The 18400-nt window shown below is 37.7% G+C and overlaps 1 protein-coding gene across 18 annotated transcripts in view; it reads right to left on the bottom strand.

Moving 5' to 3' along the window:
* Positions 1–222: 222 nt before the first annotated feature.
* The window catches only part of nrxn3a (neurexin 3a), a 329043-nt gene continuing 310865 nt past the window's right edge, over positions 223–18400 (bottom strand). For 5 of the 18 annotated variants that reach the window (XM_061233220.1, XM_061233238.1, XM_061233247.1 and 2 more), the window contains 2 exons: positions 15340–15418; positions 578–2980 (listed from right to left, as the gene is read on the bottom strand). In XM_061233220.1, coding sequence (XP_061089204.1) covers positions 2055–2980; positions 15340–15418 — 1005 coding nt within the window. In that variant the 3' untranslated portion in view covers positions 578–2054. Of the gene's footprint in view, positions 2981–4130; positions 5086–15330; positions 15419–18400 lie in introns of those variants that run through there. The other 13 variants (XM_061233271.1, XM_061233293.1, XM_061233308.1 and 10 more) reach the window with 7 other exon arrangements.

The following is an 18400-nucleotide window of genomic DNA, read 5'->3' as shown; positions in this document are numbered from 1 at the left end:
AACCAAAATCACCACCAATATTAACCTGGAATTGAAGCAGAGCAGTACGAATGAAAGTTGCTTTTCTACAGTTTGTCTCAGATGAACAGCTTGGTAAGTGAACCAAATGCGATGAAATCAATGAATTAAATGGGAGAGGGATCATCTTCATCCAAGGACTCTACAGAAGGTATTTTTGAAGACATTTGTACAATGTCACAAACAGCAGATTGCATCCTAACATTGACGCTTTGGAAAGAACATTTTATTGCTAGGCATGTCCTTGAGTTCAAAGCAAAACAATGAATGTGGTAATGAATGTAAAAGCTGTGGCAACACAGAAAATCAAAATCTTTATGGAAATACACAATAGCTGTTGAAAAAACAATGAAACAAAGAAAAGAAAGGCCCACTTACAATGTGCACATGTTTATAAAAATGAAAACAAATTAAGACTACAAAAGTAAACCACAAATGTAGATAAGCAGTAATTTCAAATAAAAGACGGAATTGAATACAGGCATTTCAGTGGTCCGTGACAGCAGACATGGCAGTAAAAATCACACTGTGTTTAAGTAGTTTCTCTCAACTGCACATCAGCATCCATTATTTCTGTCTTTATTATTATATGTATATTCCTTTGTAAATAAAAATAACATGAAATAATTGATAACAAGGAAGCCTTGATACAATTAAGAAGGGCATTTTGTATTTGATTGACAACTTCCAGTAGTCAAATATTCATGCGACTTAGAAACATCAGCGAGAAAGTTTAGATCTCTAACCTAACAATATTTTTCTCCTCTCTTTACAAAATATGTGTATATTTTCATTGCTCCAAAGTCTTTCTCCATTTCAGATAACAGTTTTGATTTTCTTCATGAAATACACTGATAAACCAAATGATCAGTCTGTACAATAAAATTACTAAAAAAATTACAACTTAAATGTTATGTACAATATCTACCTACAAAGTACAACAGCTATAATGTAATAAAATATGTAAACAAATTTGTTGTTTGACACAGTTGACTGTGACAACAGATAAAATTCACACTTTTCACATTAGATTTATTTCTGTTTAAACATCCTGAACAGTGTTATAGTACTGTAGGAGTCTCTTGTAGACATTTAGGGATCATTTCTGTCACAGCAGCTTCATAAAAAAAAAAGAAAATAATCAAATCGAACGGGAGGAAATGGACAAACACACAGAAGGCTGCAAACCATATAACCAGCACTGATTGAAAGTAAAAATATATATCTGGGATTTTCTTTTTCTTTGTTGTCAACTTAAAAGGAACAGTTGCTTTGATGATGAATTGCTTGGCCTGGTAGATCTGCTCAAATGAACACCATATACAGTAGCACTGGGATGGCATGCATTACAATCAGATGCTTTTCACCGAGAAGAAAAACCGACCACCTTTCTCCACACAGGACGTTTCAGCATCGTTGTCGGTTATAGGATTAAAAGAATTAGGCTGAGATCAGTTAACAGTGCTGCGAGATTATCAGAGATCTGTTTAGACCGTTTTTCTCACATTTTTTCATTTAATACATTGTTTTTTTGCACAGAGCAAAAAATTATAAGACACCACACTTTATAATGTAGAAACAATACAAAGTTGTCATTTTTTATGGCAAGAGTCCTTTTTTGACTTTTACAATGATCCTTTTTTTCTGACCCACTCTTGTAAAGATGCCAGCACTACATGTCGCACACATGCTTGAAATGGCCAAAATTATGATCTTTTCTTTACAGGGTTACAAAAAACAAGGTTTACGCCAAGGATCACATACCTCTAAAAGTCACTTAGGATAATGATGTAGCTGTGAAATATTCTACACTGATAACGTCTCTGACCAGATAGAAGAATAAGGTCACTAATGTTGCTATTAGCCTTCTCGGTATGCTTACAATAGTAAGTGTGCTTTATATTACAGTACATTTCATAGTCCACTGACTCAGCGCAATGTTTCAGTTCTCTTTTCTCCTTCATTCATTGCAGCTCCTGATACGATAATCATTTTACAATGTACCTTTTTGTATCTTTTTTCGTTGGCGTTATATTTTACACGTAGTATTCCTTGTCCTTGTTTTTCTGTTTCTTGCTGCTGCTTTTCGAACTCTGCTGCTTGTCCTTTACCACTGCTCCGTTGGTCTGTGCCGAGTTGGTTATGTAATTTCTGGTCTCGTCCACTTGGTACGATCCCTCGTCCCTGTTTCTGTACTTATACATAGCATACAGTAGAATAAGGATGCATAAAGCGGCCGCAGCAACTATTCCGACGACCATTCCAGTGGTGCTGCTAGATTCACGGACCACCTCAGAGGCCCCCGGAACCCGCTTGATGGCCGGCTCCGTGGGGTTTGCTGTGGGTACATTACGGAACATGGGGGAGGTTATTAATGGGTTCTTCAGTTTTGTGCTGTCTAGCTCAAAGGAAGTGGGCAATGGAAGCAAGACTACGTCTGGCTGGGGTTTTAGCTCTCGGTTATTCATTTTGCCTGCAGGCAGTTTGGGTGGCGTTTGAGGCGTGGAGGGAGTTGCGGAGTGACTCAGCTCAGGGGACAGGGTGGTGGTAGTAGTCCTACCAGATTCGGAGGCTTTGTTAGGCCTAAAGTCCTTGGATTCCCACTTAGGCGCGTGAGCTTTGTAGCCACCTTCAAAGGCCGACGTAGACAAGGTCTTATCTGTTACCAAGGAGAAGGTGGTGTAAAAATCTTCATCATCAGTAGGGGGCAGGTTAGAGTCGAACGCTTCCCCTGAGCCATACCCAGATATCACCAAGCCATCATCATCACAATCATCGCTGCCTTGGTCCGACAAGCAAGGTAACCCCGCCTCAGTGGCCATGGACAGGGACTCTTTGGTGGTCTCAATAATGGTAAGGAGGGGACGAGAGGTTGGGGGGAGGGTAATGAAGGGTGCACGAGTAGCTACAGGAGGGATTGCTAAGGGATCCTCTATAAGTACAGGAATTACTAATTCATCTCCTAGAATCGAAAAGAAACGAAAGAGATGTTAGAACCAGAGCAAATGCATTTGTGTCACTATAAAAATCATTCGTAAAATTAGTAGAAATTAAAAAAATATACGTACCAATACCATATTAGTAAAAACAGAATCAAACAATACCAATAACAGAAAGAAAGTAATAAAGCAAAAACAAACTATTACGCTGCATCAAAAGGCTTTGTGGGATATGTAAGGGCGAGCCAGACATTAAGCCTAAGAAAACTTAACTGGTATCCACTCGCCGAAATGATAAACCAGGTAATACGTTATATACGTATATATGAAACCTTATGGTTCATTCATGGAGAGAATGTATCATCAAGCTTGTGCTTGTGATTTATTTAGTTTGGGCCATAGCTGCATGCATCTATCTACACAGAGCATTGGGATAAAGGGACCTAAAGATTATTTACTTATTTTTCAAATAATAATCAGTGCTCTGTCACACCTAAGGCTGCACTCTAAGGAGTCTGAAGAAGGTGTAATGATGGCAGATCCAGTGCCCAACCTCCAGACCTTTCAGCCATTCTCAAATCCTCCATTTTAAACCTGGCTCCCCCACAGGCCCAATTGTCTTGCCTTTTGACTGGCTTTATACAGCTACCAAAATGGCAGAATGTTACCAAAGGGTTCAGTAAACAACTGAGTGTTAGCCTTTCGACAGTGTGCCTATTGTGTGCTCTTTCTTCTTCATGTGTTTGTCTGGTGGTCATAGATGTTGACTATGGGCTTATTTTATGTAGATATACATTTAAAATACTATTATCCTTAAAATCATAATACAGTCTTATCCTCTCTACATGTAGAATGACATGTGAAATAGCCTGCAAAATCTAGCAGAATTCTGTGTCTCAGGAAAAGTAGCTCATTAAAAACACTAGAAAACAAGACAACAGCAATACAGGGATCATGTACTGATTAGAGACTCTCTGGGAGTTGTGCATTTGCATTGCAAATCTTTACAGCCAAAACACGGTAAAGTTGAACTTGTTGGGAAAGGATAGTGATGGCACTGGGATTTGTGTGTGTGTTTGTGTGTGTTTGTGTGTGTGTGTGTGTGTGTGTGTGGGTGGGTGTTTTCATGCATCGGGAAGCATTCATAGAAAATAAAATATCCAGTAGAAAAGGTGGTTTTAAAATATTTTCTTTAATTAATATGGCTTTTTGAGCAAAGGGAACAGTCAGTTGATCACTGAAGTGGCCAAAATCCTCTGCCATGGAGGCTGCGTATAGACTGCAAACGCTTGCATATAGAGCACTAAACAAAGATGCAAATATCAAATCATAAAAAAGAAAAATCAAGGCAAACATACAGGTAAAATATTATTTAGTACTCACAAGTTACAGCAAACATTACATTAGACATTCACAAACTAAAGGCACAGCTAGATTTAGTAAAAAGGGCTTAGTACATTTAAAAAAGGAAAAGAAAGCAAAAATTCAAAAATATAATTCAGCTTAGAAAATCATAGCAGCCTACAAAAAAGTATCGAAGAAAGAAAGGCATACCACATAGTTTCCGTCAACTTACATCAACAAATTGCCCGCATGATTTTGGCATGAAGAAAAAAAAAATTTACAAAAGAAAGTTGTGTAAGAATGCTCTTGGACAAGTATAGTTAAATTTTTGTAAAATTTACTTTAGCAATTGTATTTCTTGTTTAATATATTTTAGACAAGATGGTACAGGGAGGCAACAACACATACATCCACACCACATAACATGAAAAATAAACTTCACCATTATTCTGTTTTGTTTTTTTTTCTCTCTGATAAATAACTCAGGTATTACAAAAAACTGTACATCTATAACTTTTGCATCGATAGATTTGCTCTTTTCAATAAATATCTACATTCTAATAATTGAAAGTTTTTGCTTAGATTTATTTATTCTTTAGATCTGAACGAATGGTCGGCTGTACATATTTTAACATTGCTAAAGGGGTAGAGGGAGGATGTGGGGGGGACTGGACCTATGAACATACTACATAGGAGATGACAATGAGGGGGGTGAATGTGTAAGTCAGTTGCCATGTCCATGTAAAGGCGGTACGAAGCGCTCGGGCGGCGTTAGAGCTTTTGGCTGTAAGGAAGGGATGGGGATATACAAAACAATGAGCATATACATGCCCATCTACAAAAAGAACAGAACTCTAACACTGACAATCTCACAAACCCTAAACTGCAACTTCTTCGCCATGCAGTTCGATCATTCATTAATTCAATTCTTTGTCAAAAAAAATATAGCCTTTAGAAAAAAATTAGAAAACATAGAGAAAAAAAAAAAAAACCAAGCTAAAGAAAGATCTGGAACCTCTTCGCTGATAGTGATGTGGGACATTCCTGTGTTTTCTACCGCTATAGTCACCGGGAAGGAGGCTTGTTAACCTTATTTTGAGAATCCCCAATTGTCCACATATTAAATATTAGTACATTTTTAGCGCTGCCTTACTGCCCACAGAACATTCACTGGAGTGGTTCCAAATCCAAAAGAATAAGGAAACAAAGAAAATATAGATTTATGAAAGTAATAGTAGAGATGATTCAAATATTCACAGCTAATTTTCAGCTTTTAGACATCAATTTTGAACAAAACCAAACAGATCTGCAATTTAAAAAACCCAACAAAATGATATATATGCAGATTTAAATAGATAAACTATGAAAAAAAGATTCCCAAGGGAAGAAAGAACAAAGCAATTTCAATTTTCACACACTATTATAGATGAACAACCAGATGCACACACTAAAACCAACACACAGTCAAGAGGGACAGTTTGTAGGCAACTGTCACCTCCTTCATGTGTTCCAACGACAAATATATCTGTTATTAGTAGTTTTAAAACATATAACAGGCGTGCAGTCTGGATGTACGTCAAAGAGAAGAAATTGGCTGAAAATGGGTTATTTTTTACTGCAAGATGTTAATGCATGCTTAAAGTAAGTTGCATTTAGGGAAAGTAGAAGAACGGTACAGCAAGCTAGGGTAAGGAGGAGGTTAGCAGGGAGAAAGGTTATAGGTCAGAGGAACAGTTCAACCAAAGGCTGTAGGTTCTTGTGAATACTCAAGTGTCAGTAAATATTAGAAACAAATGTGGGTGAAATAGCTCAGGACAGAAGCATTTCACCTAGACTATATAATTTCAAGGAATACAGCAAACCTTTAAACATGCTTGTGAGAGCAATTTAGGGATATTTGCTTTGTGTCAAATTATCTGCTTGACTTTAGATATATCAAGCTATTCCTCTATTGGTTTTAACACTGGATCATTTGAGACAGCTACAATAATGTAAAATGCCCAGCACAGGACCCACAGCCATTGGTTAAACACTTAAACCGAGTATTGAGGAATTCCACAAGAGGGCACAAGGTTTTAATGCTGAAATTAAATGGAACAGTATTGCACTGTATGCTATTATTTTGGCTAAAATTGACACTGTTGAACCCTATTACTTGTATTTCCAGGGTTATGTCTCTGTGCATTAGATGTCCATTAGATGGCATTGTTGTGTTCTCATGTGTCGTGTAATTTGGAGATAGTGGTTTTAATTGTAACACAGGCAAATACTTGCCTCCCACCCCAAAACATAAATAAATAAAATACAATAAAATTAAGAAATTAAAATCCAATACAAATGTGACAACAATCCCATATTGAACCCTTGTGAAAATGCTACCATGCCTGTGCATAGGACATACTCTTTTGGCGGTCTGTATAAAACGTGTTAACAGCCTATACAAGATGAATACCACTGGCTTTATCGTGTAATAACAGACGCCAGTGAAGGCACTGAAAAAGCAATGGAAGATTTGGCATAATTCACTCTTGACAAGGTGTCTGGATTTCTAGATGTGAATTGCTTCTGTGAGCTGAAGGACACTGCGGTAAAAGGCTTTGTAAAATGGCATCCACTTCAAACCTAGTGGCTTCCTTCTTGTTGGGATGTTCAAGGGTATTTAACTGAGCATATGGCTCAACTAGAAAAGGGAACCTGGCAGATGCTTTTTAGAAATGCTTTTTAAGAGTCACAGGTCTGTGAAATAGCTTTTATGCTGGGTTGTTTCTGGGTGTTAGGGACCGGTCTGAGTTGTGTAAATCAATCATGAAATGTCATGAAAGTTAATTTTTTCCCATAAAGACAATGGTTTACATGAAAGGAGGTATACCTACAGTGTGTTTCTAATGAAATGTACTTCATATAGCACAGTTTACAATAGTAATAGTACTATTATATTAGTTTGCTTAGTATTTAGCATTCTACTATAGTGTTGTAATGGTAAATATTCCCCGTTGATGCACTGAGTAAGGAATCACTAAAGGCTGAAGTTAATCAACCGTGGTCTAACAGTTTAGCTCATTCTAAAACCACCAAAAATGAATTGTGGTAAAACAAACTGTGTTTAAATCCAAATGTAGATTGAATTCAGGCTTTGTCTATGAATAAGTACATTAATTATTGAATGTGATCTGCTACAAACTGAAGACATTTGGGACAGAATTATTTTACTTTCCAAAGGGTGAAAGGGCTTGATGTGCAGTAAATACCCTCACCCTGAATGCAAGACAAACACTATTATGTTCAATGCACCCTTGCAAGGCTCATAAAGTCTCCCTGCAACTATTTGTCGACAATGTCAGCTATTTGTGCTTCATGTACACATGGCATAGTCATGGATTTTATGTCTTTATGTGATTTTGGGAAGGTTTAGACGATAATACAATAGTACTGTAACTAATAAGGCTGTGCTAAATGAGCATAAAGTTGCCACTTTCATAAGTATGAGACCTATAAATATGATGCGACAACAACATTTTTCAATGATGTTTGCTAATGTTTGTCCAAGAGAAGGTTCAGGAAATCCACGGTTCTTGCAACAAAAACTTGCTACCATCGTTAGGCAACATTGTACGTCGCCCTGGATAAGAGCGTCTGCTAAGTACAACGCTTTTGGGAAACGCACCCAAAATGCTGGTTTAAAAAGGGTTGAAATTACGATATTATGTTCTGACTGAAATCCAATCAAGCCAGGCAATCAGAGGAAGAGAGTAGTCTGCAGGGAAAGTTTGTAAGACATAATCTGCTATAATGAAATGCTATTTGTTTATTTAAGCCCAAAAAATTAGCTGTTAGTGTGGAAGGTGAGCATCCACTGCAAGTTGTTACATTAGTACATACTGGAAGCTTCCATGGATTTACTTCCACTTAAAGAACAAATTAGTGTGCCTTACACAAGGTTCTTGTCATTCAAGTTTTGCCATTTTCATGTAGTTATGTTTGACAGTATGCTTTTCTGAGCCTTCCAAAATTAGGGATTAGTTTTTGTTTTTACATGTGAATATATTTAGGCCTATTATGAATAACAACAGAAGCTATTCAAAGGAGAACTGGAATTGTTCTTGGATGGCCTAATTTGAAATTAGAGGAGGATAGAAAATTAATGGAACAAAATCGGGTACAAATATAAAATAGCATATGGGACATCTCCCCTTCTTTCAGCATTGGTAAAAACATGGCTGTCTCTTTATAAGACGCTAATATGTGTCTTGTATCAGACTATGACTATACTAATCAAAAATATGGTTGGTTATAAGTAAGCTTGTCCCATCATCATACTGTGTTTCATGACATATTTAATGTATAGTACTTTCATAATGTGAATGTTTTGGGGAATAATTACTTACCGGGAAGATGGCCCACTGTCCTAAATAAAGATCTCTAAAACAAGAAGGGACTACTGTGTGTTATATGGACAGATCTCTTTTTCAATTAATGATTGGATGTTTATTTGATTTCTCAATGTGGATAAACAACCAGTATTTGTTTGATAAAGCAGACCTGCGGTGGTAAAAAGCTGTAGAGGAAGGTCCTTTAATCTTTCAAATTGCTCTTTTTGTTCTGACCTTCATTCACTGCGTTTGTTGGTTTGTTGGTTTGTTGGAGTGCTGTCTAATTACGTGTTAATCTGCAATAATTAACCTCCCTTTAATCAGCACTGCAGTCGAGGACAAACAATGCTACGCTAATATGGCTAATTTAAAAGTAGATTTTCATTTTAACAATGCATCATGCACAGGTACCTTGATCAAAACTCACTTTTGGGGGACCAAGCAACGGCTTGTAGTGACAACTGTACATCATTATTTACCAAATAATTTGTAATTATAGAATAATATAAGTGTTACTTTGTTGAATTTGGATACTTAACTATAAAGTTCATTGTGATTCTGTAAAATATACTTTGCTCATAAATATTTATTTTTAAGTGAATTACATTTTTGTTTAACTGTTTGTAGTAAAGGTCGGCAGAGACTGTAGATATGTAGACATTTTAAGGAATATGGGAAAGTGTCGTTTTGGAAATTGATAAAAGAAAAAAAAAAGAAATTCTGGAGTGCATTCTAAAAATAGGTGCAGCAACTAGAACATTAATCTCACATCTTATTTTGAGCTCATTATTGCCTGCTCTAATAGAGGTGCAAGTGCATAGGCACTGTTCCCGCACTCATTAAAGACAAACTATTTTTCACCCAGGTTCCAACACAATGCCATGCGTCATTTTTAAAGAGACTCCATGCAGAACATTCGCAAATAAATCATGAACTAAAATCATCCAGCTCAAGTTAATGGGAACTGAGCATGAAAATGTCTATGACCATCAGTCCGAAAGGTTAGCTGCTGTGCCTTTAGCACCACGTCAAAGCAGTATCAGTGACTGTACCGCCAACCCCTACTCTCAAGTTTTCATCATGCAGGACCAGTGATTCACTTTCATAGCGAATGTAACTGGTGTGGCATAACATTTCCACTCACACTGTCTCTTTGAAAAGATTGGCCGTGGCATCAGAGATATGACAAGGCAATCACAACATTTAGTGTTCATATCATCGACAAAGACAGGGCACAGCGGTTTTTAACAAGGGGGAGGGGATTCAGGGATAATCACATTATGAGGGTATTCAGCCAATTAAAGTCAATCTTAAAAAATAATCACATACATAAAGCAAACTGAATCAAGAAATATAAACATGCTAAACAAAACTCAATAATCTTGTGTAATGTCAGAAATGTTTAAAACTGCCTATTTCTGGACTCTCTATTACCATTTGTTAAACAGCCATAGGGAAATGAAAGAATTTAGGTGGTAAGAATCAAAGCAGGTGAATAGGCTGAGGCTGAATGAGGTGTTACATTAATAAGCATCATAACCCCTTGGGCTTCATGTGAATCACAGTGATTGTCGGTCCACTTCCCACAGATATTTGGAGGATCTTTCTCCAAAGAAGAAAAACAATCAAAGGTTCCAAAATGATCACCAGATTCTGACCAGTAATCGTTTCTTCACCGGCATTTTAAAAAATGAGGGAAAGTGTCTAGAATGGTTTGCAGACATGCATATTGCAGTAATTTACTGGCAATATATTTTGTGAAACATCAACAATACTTTGATGCTTCACTCTGAAGTATTTCTCCTGCCTCTAGATCAGCCATCATCAAGTCTGGACCTCAAATCCAAATCTGGCCCTGGTTTTCTTTTCACCCAGGTAATTAGCTGAATAATTAGTTCTACCGATTGGCAAGACTGTTTTCACACCTCACTCTGAGGTAAAGGGGGCCATCCCTGCTCTAGATGACTACATGGAGATTTTAATAAAGCCTAATATATCTATACAGCACCCAAGTCCCATGTGCTGAAACCTCTGATCTAAGATTCATATCCATGACATGGCACACAAAGCCAGGATGAAAATCTTCTGTCAGCAAATGCCAAGGCACTTATGCTACGGAAATAAATGGTTTTTGGATGTAGTCTGAAACAAAATGTATAGACTTTGAAACCTAATGTCTCTGTTCTCTCTGGGCCATACATCAGGTACCGGCATATCTGATATACTCGGTTTTTAGCAGTAATGTGCTGTAACTGACTATGCTTGGCCTTGAGTTATCCGTCCAACAGCAGGGAACCAGGAGATGTACATATGTAAATGATTGGGAAAAATGACATTTTTTATTTATACATATTTTCTTCATCTCCCCAGCAACTGCTAAGAATAATGCCACACAACACTTAGCAGTCGAGTGGATGTGGAGGCTCTGGGAACATGCACTTTTGACATCTGGGCTTAATGACACGGGTCTGGCTCTGATTAGCCAGTGCCAGCACCTGTAAGTTATAGCAAAGCCATTAGCAAACCCTTGCTGAAATTCCCTTTTTTAATAAAACTTTTACTATATACAAACTTGGCAGGTAGGGCGAGAAATGTACAATTTCAGCTATTATGGCCAGCCACTTTCTTGCCAGTGATTTGTTCAAATACGATAAAATATGATACGATAAAATTCTCGTTTTAATTCTGTCTATAAAAACCCACTGTTGGGAACGTGGGGGGTGGTGGTGGTGTGTGGGGGTGGGGTGTGTGTGTGAGGGGTAACAATCACGTCTTACCAAACCAGACATGTGTCAGCTAAATAACCTTTAACTGATTTAAGGCTTGTTCTGAAGTGACAGTGATCCTGCTGAGACATGACAGCCATGGAGCTGGCCCTCAAAACAACTCTCTCCTGCCAGCCCAAGACCGTCAGTTAATCCTCCCTTCTAATCCTTCATTTCATATCAATAAATATGGGATTTCATATCAGTGGGCCAACCGCATTGCACATTTTCCATTTTAAATCACAGTCTCTCTCTCGCTCTCTCTCTCTCTCTCTCTCTCTCCCTCCCCACTCTCTCTATTTCTCCTCTCTCTCTTTCTCTCCGCTCTCTCTCTCTCATGCTGTCTGTGCTGTAAAATTGCTGCGACCAAACAATCATGGCTGATATCTCAGGCTTCCTATGTTTCCATATCAATAGCCACATCTGGAAGCTCACAGTAAGGTGCTGTAGATGTAGCTGGCCCACAAGCCCAAAGATCTCATTATGGGTGGCTGAAATGAAATGTAAGAGAACAAAAATATATTTGACTTAGTAAGAGGTTTTGCATGTGTTTTCCAATGCTTCTCAAATGTGACACCTCTTTCAAAGGCCAGACGAAGAGTTTGGGGGTCTGACCATCGAGAGCTTTTACATAGCTGCTACATTTCTTCTTATCCCATAAGCTCAGGTAATAGAGAGTTCAAATAAACTGGCAGATTTGAAACATGTAAACATAAATCATTATTTTAATAATGATCCATGCTGAATTGCTTGTTAGTGAATCCTGGAAAAAAAAGTTTGTGAGCAGATTATAACACATTTGTCTTAAAATCAATGCAGCCATTATCAGACAAAGCTAAAAACTTGTCTTGTCAAAAAATGGCTTGAAGACACAATATTGCATTTTTTCCCCAAAAGATAATAGTTTCTGTATTTAATACTCTCAAATAAAATAGAACAGATGTTTTGTAATTTAGGCTAAAAAGCAAGGTTGTTCAGCTGCACAGATACTGAATTACACACCATGAGACCAACTGGGTGTTAGAAAATATTTGCAGCTACTGTATGTGTGTTTGTCATATGAAATAACTATATGTAGCAATATGATAATTCAAATAACTGATAGTACATGACCAGTAACTTTTTAATTTAATCTTGATTTTGAATTGACATTCGCCTTCTTATGGAATTCCTTCAGGGGCAAGGGAAAATCCAACAATTTTACAAACAGAGAACAGAATCACGTGACGACACCTCAAGACACAGACAAACAGACAGACGTACAGACAGACAGACAGACATCGCTGAGGAGAAAGAACACAGCTGCAGCTTTCGCTGCGGCTGCACTAAATGATGCCGAACTAGAACTAAACAGAACACAACTGGCTGTGTTAGCCTGTATGCAGAGCAATGACTCAAACATACAAAATGGTGCCAATCAAAGTCCATGCATTGGATGATGAGAGTCACTGGGAGGTTAGTTGTAGTTAGTAAGAAGCTAGAACTATTGCATGCCACAAATGACTTTTAAGATCAACAAATAAAATAGAAAAACAGATATACTTTGTGGCAATAAAATTCTTTTTATGCCATCTGCATCCAAAAAGACATTACTGTATATGTAGAAGGTCTCAGACAAGGGGGAGCAGGAAAAGGGTGGGGAGGGGATCATTCTTTCACACACAACTTTCTTAAGACGAATAGGGCAGCCCACTGGGGGCCAAAAAGGGGGTTGATGGCAAGAAAAGATTTTGTTGCCTTTTATTTGCTTTGTTAATCAAAAAATGGGAATGCCTCAGTAAAAGCCTATGGCACAAATACTTAATGTAGGAAAAAAAGTCATTTTCAACCACCAAAGATTCATGCGGCACAAGATGAGGCGAAACAACAGGAATGTTTTACTTTGGATAATTGGCAGATATGTACACCAAATTAAAAACAGACCTCTAGAGACCAAAATGAGAAAAAAACAAAGGGGAAGAAAATACCTAGGCGTGCTTACCAAAAAAATAAATACACAAAACAAAACATTTAAACACAAAAAATCACGTATCATGCAACTATCCACGTCAACTGATGTGGGGGTTAGAATGAAGGCGTGAATTTCTGTGTAAACATGTGATTGGATGACTGGGGGCCTGTTGATATCTGTCTTCATATGTAACTTAGTGACTACAAAACAGAATTGAACCTGTTTATATATCTCTTTAGTATTCTTTGAGAGAACTCGAGATTGACCTTTAAAAGAACTATCAGAAATTTGTCATAGCAAAATGGATAAATGCAAACAAAACTAGCCAGCAGCCTGTCATGTCCCTGAAATGGATCTGATTAAGAGCCAATAAAGCAACCCGTATTCTAGAGAGGAGTCTGATTAAAACCAGGCAAATTTTTCTCAATTAATTTTCCACAAGTAAAATCTCCTAAAAGCTGTTGCATAATTTGGTAGTATTTTCCAAGTGCGCTGAATCTCTCTTATCAGACTACATTCTCTTCTCTTTATTTGCTTAATCCAAAGCTGAAAATGAAGCAATTACAGCCACGAGAGATGTCCCAGGAATTTTAAACAGGTCATCTGCCGGGTCGATTGACATTTTCAATTTACCACCAACATAAAACATTATTTTTCCTCTATTTATGGAGGTGAGCAGACCTCCAGATGAGAAATGAATAAATATGCGCTATCACCATAGGGAGTTTTATGTTTTTGTTCTTTTTTGAAAACAAAATTAGGAAAAATTTTATATTGATTAATTTGCATTCTGCAACTACTTGTGGGAATAGACTTGCATCTATTACATTGGTCTGAACAAACTATGAGAAGAAGGAAAATTACATAAGTTTTGTAATCATTTGGATAGATCTGGGCATATTATTCATGCTATGATGTTATTTAAGGACAGAACAGCACTATAAAAGCTGTTTTCAAATACATACGATTGAGATGCATACTTTAGCTATACGTTTCATAGCTGCCCTACCAACATATCATTTTTTAAAATGTATTTATTTTGTTATTACAGTGACTTGACAGACATTTTGCTGTTACAGCTCTACCAAGATAAAATAGGTCTACAACCCAGTTCTCTCAAAAACAAGTGTTGACTCAGTGTGAATGATGTTTTAAGCCTATATTTATCTATTGTATTGTATTTTTCATATTTTGCTTTTAATAGAACGACAGCAGCATAACACGTTCACCTTTAAACAAAACTACAAAAAAAAACAAAACAAAAAATTGTACACAGAAATTCGATGATATCTGTTCTCTATTAAAATGTTTAACTTAAGGCAAGCCTCTACGAATGAGAGAACAAAAGTAACAAACAAAAAGGTCACTAATTCAATTGCAGGTAATCTACTAGATATCACATCATAATTTTGCTGAAAGCAAATTTTAAAAATAAAATCTCAAAATGTATCATTTGTCAAAATGCAAGTCAATACCACATGGCAATAAATCTTTAAATATGATACATTTTGAAGCATCAGTGCAGAGAACATGGTATTCCTTAATACTAATTTTGTACTTTTGAATTAAAGCTTTTTGCTCTCATTAAATGCTGAGAGGACAAAATTAGTATAACTTTTTTTTACCATGTTAACCACTCTGAGAACCCCATGGTCAAGTGTAGCTTATCATTCTCATTGATGTCATTGAAATTACTGGATTCATGATCTGCTTAAATGTTAAATACTTGTTTCACTGGGACTGGTGTCAGTATCAGAACTAAATTTATAGGACCTTAGGGTGCTTAACTTTGCCCTATTAAAATAAGAATGGCTTTCTGTATTAAGTATTATTTAAAGTTACACTTAATGCATCCATGGGGAGTGATGCTTTAAGGAGAAGATCCTTGGTTGCAAATCAAAAATGAAGGAAAACCACGTTAGAGCAAGCAGAAGTAAACTAACCTAGCCCACCTGCATGTCCTGAGTCACACTCCTCCAGGTCCTCGTCATCGCTGGAACATTCCGCGGAGGAGCCAATGTCGTCCGTTGTCTTCAGTTACACCAGGAGCAACACACAAAAACACACAAAAGAGAAAGCTTTCAGACTTAAGCACTTACACACAACCTTACATGTAGCTCTCATAGCCAAGCTGAAAAGTTTTATTCTGGCCAAGGATAGTAGTTTCAGCAAGGTCAGTCGCAAAAGGGACGACAGCGAAATATGAACTTTCGAATGGCACAGTTGAAATGAGTTTTCATAATTCTGAAAATGTGCACCGCGCTGAGTGCTTTATCGGCGAAAGCTGAAGATAACTTTACGGTGTAGGTGCTGCCTCTTTTCGCTGTAAGTGAAGGGTAATTTAAAAAGTTTTTGTTTATTAGATCTTTTATTTCACTGACTCGTCGATATTTCCCGCTTATTTTTTTTTTTTGTCGTCGCGGTTTGCCCACTTTAATTATTTACAGCGAGTGTCACCTCAATCTTCTTCCCCCAATAGTTTGCATGGATTTTCATTACTATAGATCATTGCTATTGAGAGGAAAAGCCTGATTCAGGCGAAGCACTGGGAGATTATCTCTGCACCTCAGTAGCCCACAATTCTGATTTATCCCTCTATTCCCCTGAACTCACACCCAGCTCTGCGCGAAGAGCCATCATTCCTCACACTGCTTGCTTGGCATGTCTTTATTAGGAGCAGATTAGAATGGGGATAAAATAAACACTGTCATAGAACAGGTTTATGAAATTATAAATAACACAGGGCGTGATGAAGTTCGCACTCCTCAATAAGAACATAAGACCATAAATATTATTGAGCCTGACGGGGCAATAAAATATTGTTCTCGGCCTGCTGGCTGGACCCAGCTGGGATGTGAGTTTGTGGGGAGGCACTTTTGGTTGGAAAAACATATATAAAATTGAACATCCTGCTGGTTGAAATGCATTCAAATTCATGTTGATAAGCAAGCAGGCAGAGAAACTCTCCACACTGATGTGCTGTAAAATATTGGTCTTAGTAAATATAATATTATTCATTGAATTTATATTTAGTGTGTCAAAAGACTGTCTTATTGCTGAAAGGGAGAAAGTTCACCAATGCAAAAAGCAATGGGATAAGTAAATGACTGATACCAGAGGAAATGTGAAATTATCAGAGATTTCTCAGCAAATGGCCCACAGTTTCACTATTTAATCTTATAAACAACATAGAGCCAAGCCTACAGTGGATTTCCCCTGACAGTGTTGCGCAATGCAAGGCTATAACTGAAACTTATACACAGGATTTGAGGTTTTGTGAGAAGTTTTGGTGATAGTTTGGTAATAGCAAAGTTGCCATACAAAGCTACTGTGTAGCCTATTGCAAGACAATGGGTTTTACATGCAACGGTACTGCAGAAAAGTTCTTAGAAGTAAACAAGGCAATAAGTTTATCCTATGGAAAATTAACTTATAAGGTTAATAGAATGTGTATACTTTTCTAGATAGATTTCCCGACTCCCCATCTTGCTGGATATTATGGGCTGCTCTCTAAGATCAACTGCACTGATCATGGTTCTGTTACGGTAGGTGTCCATTGGATCAGTTGCACACACCCTCTGAATTGAGGGCGGCCTGTAGCGTAGTGGTTAAGGTACATGACTGGGACCCGGAAGGTTGGTGGTTCGAGCCCCCGGTGTAGCCACAATAAGATCCGCACAGCCATTGGGCCCTTGAGCAAGGCCCTTAACCCTGCATTGCTCCAGGGGAGGATTGTCTCTTGCTTAGTCTAATCAACTGTAAGTCGCTTTCGATAAAAGCATCTGCCAAATGCCAATAATGTACTGAGTTTCCTTGGTTCCATCGCAGTTCCTTCCCTGAATCACTGGGCTAGAAGTTAGCTCTTCTGGCTATTACAGCCAAAGCCTGCACAAAGTAATACTAGAAGCTATAATAATCAAATTACGATAAAATACATCTGTTATCGCCTTGATGTTCCCTGTCCTCAAACATTCACAAGCTACAGAGGGCAATGCGGGGTTATTATTCCAAATCTATGACACCAACATGGCTAGAAATGTACTATTCCCAAGATAGCTATAACACAGGGATCATAAAACGATATACCAAACAACAAATTCCTTATCTTTAGGAGGCCTAAGCAATTTTCTTGATCAGAAAATGTACCAAACACACCTTCATCCACCCTATTTATTTTTGGATCTTGAAAATGATCCGGTGCTTTCACTTAGAAACAGTGCATGTGGATTACGTTATCTTAAATTGAAATTTAATGAAGGCTCTGCTACACAAATCGAAAACACGTTGATACCCACAGTGGCAGTGGGCCCAGCGCAGATCAGGCTATACAGAAACCCCAAACCAATCACCTTCAAAATTATTTTGCCCACTCACTCATTTGAAGGGCATCCTCACAGAGATAGTGCAGGTCACACAGAAGTTTTGCCATGGTGGAGTCGCAGACTGAGTAATAAAAGAAAGCCACCCGACTTTGACAACTTGGCTTTTGTGCTGGTCTGTTTTCTCTCGAGATCCACTTTTGTGTTTTTAAGGCTTCTATCTTCCATCTATCTCTATTTGATGTTCACATTTCATCACCAAAACTACCTAATTACATCATTCTGCATCACCACATTATGCTTGATGATATGCATCATGTTTGTGTTTGGTTGCGAAAGTCTGGAAGTAAAGTGACTAGCTTGACTTTAATATTTCTGTAGTTTGGGGGAGAAGGGGCAAGATGCTGTGCATCTGGCCCAGTTTCAGTGCAGGGACATTGTGGGGGTGGGATAAAGCTTTCTCAGATATTGGAGGGACGCGTCCCCCATGGAAACGATGCATATGGTAACCTTATGGATTTAGTAATGCCTACATTGCAGCGTATGTCAGAGCCAGTATTCAGAAATGTCACTCATGTAACCCTTTTTCCAGACTGGGTAAACAAAAACTGGTGCTCTGAAACAAAAACTGCTTTAAATTCAGAAGGATAATGGCATAACTGATGAAATCCCAATTATAGATGATAGAATTGCA

This window comes from Conger conger, chromosome 1, assembly GCF_963514075.1.
Source record: "Conger conger chromosome 1, fConCon1.1, whole genome shotgun sequence".
NCBI lineage: Eukaryota > Metazoa > Chordata > Actinopteri > Anguilliformes > Congridae > Conger > Conger conger.
Note: the sequence above shows the minus strand (reverse complement) of the source record. Positions and strands in the feature narration are given on the sequence as shown.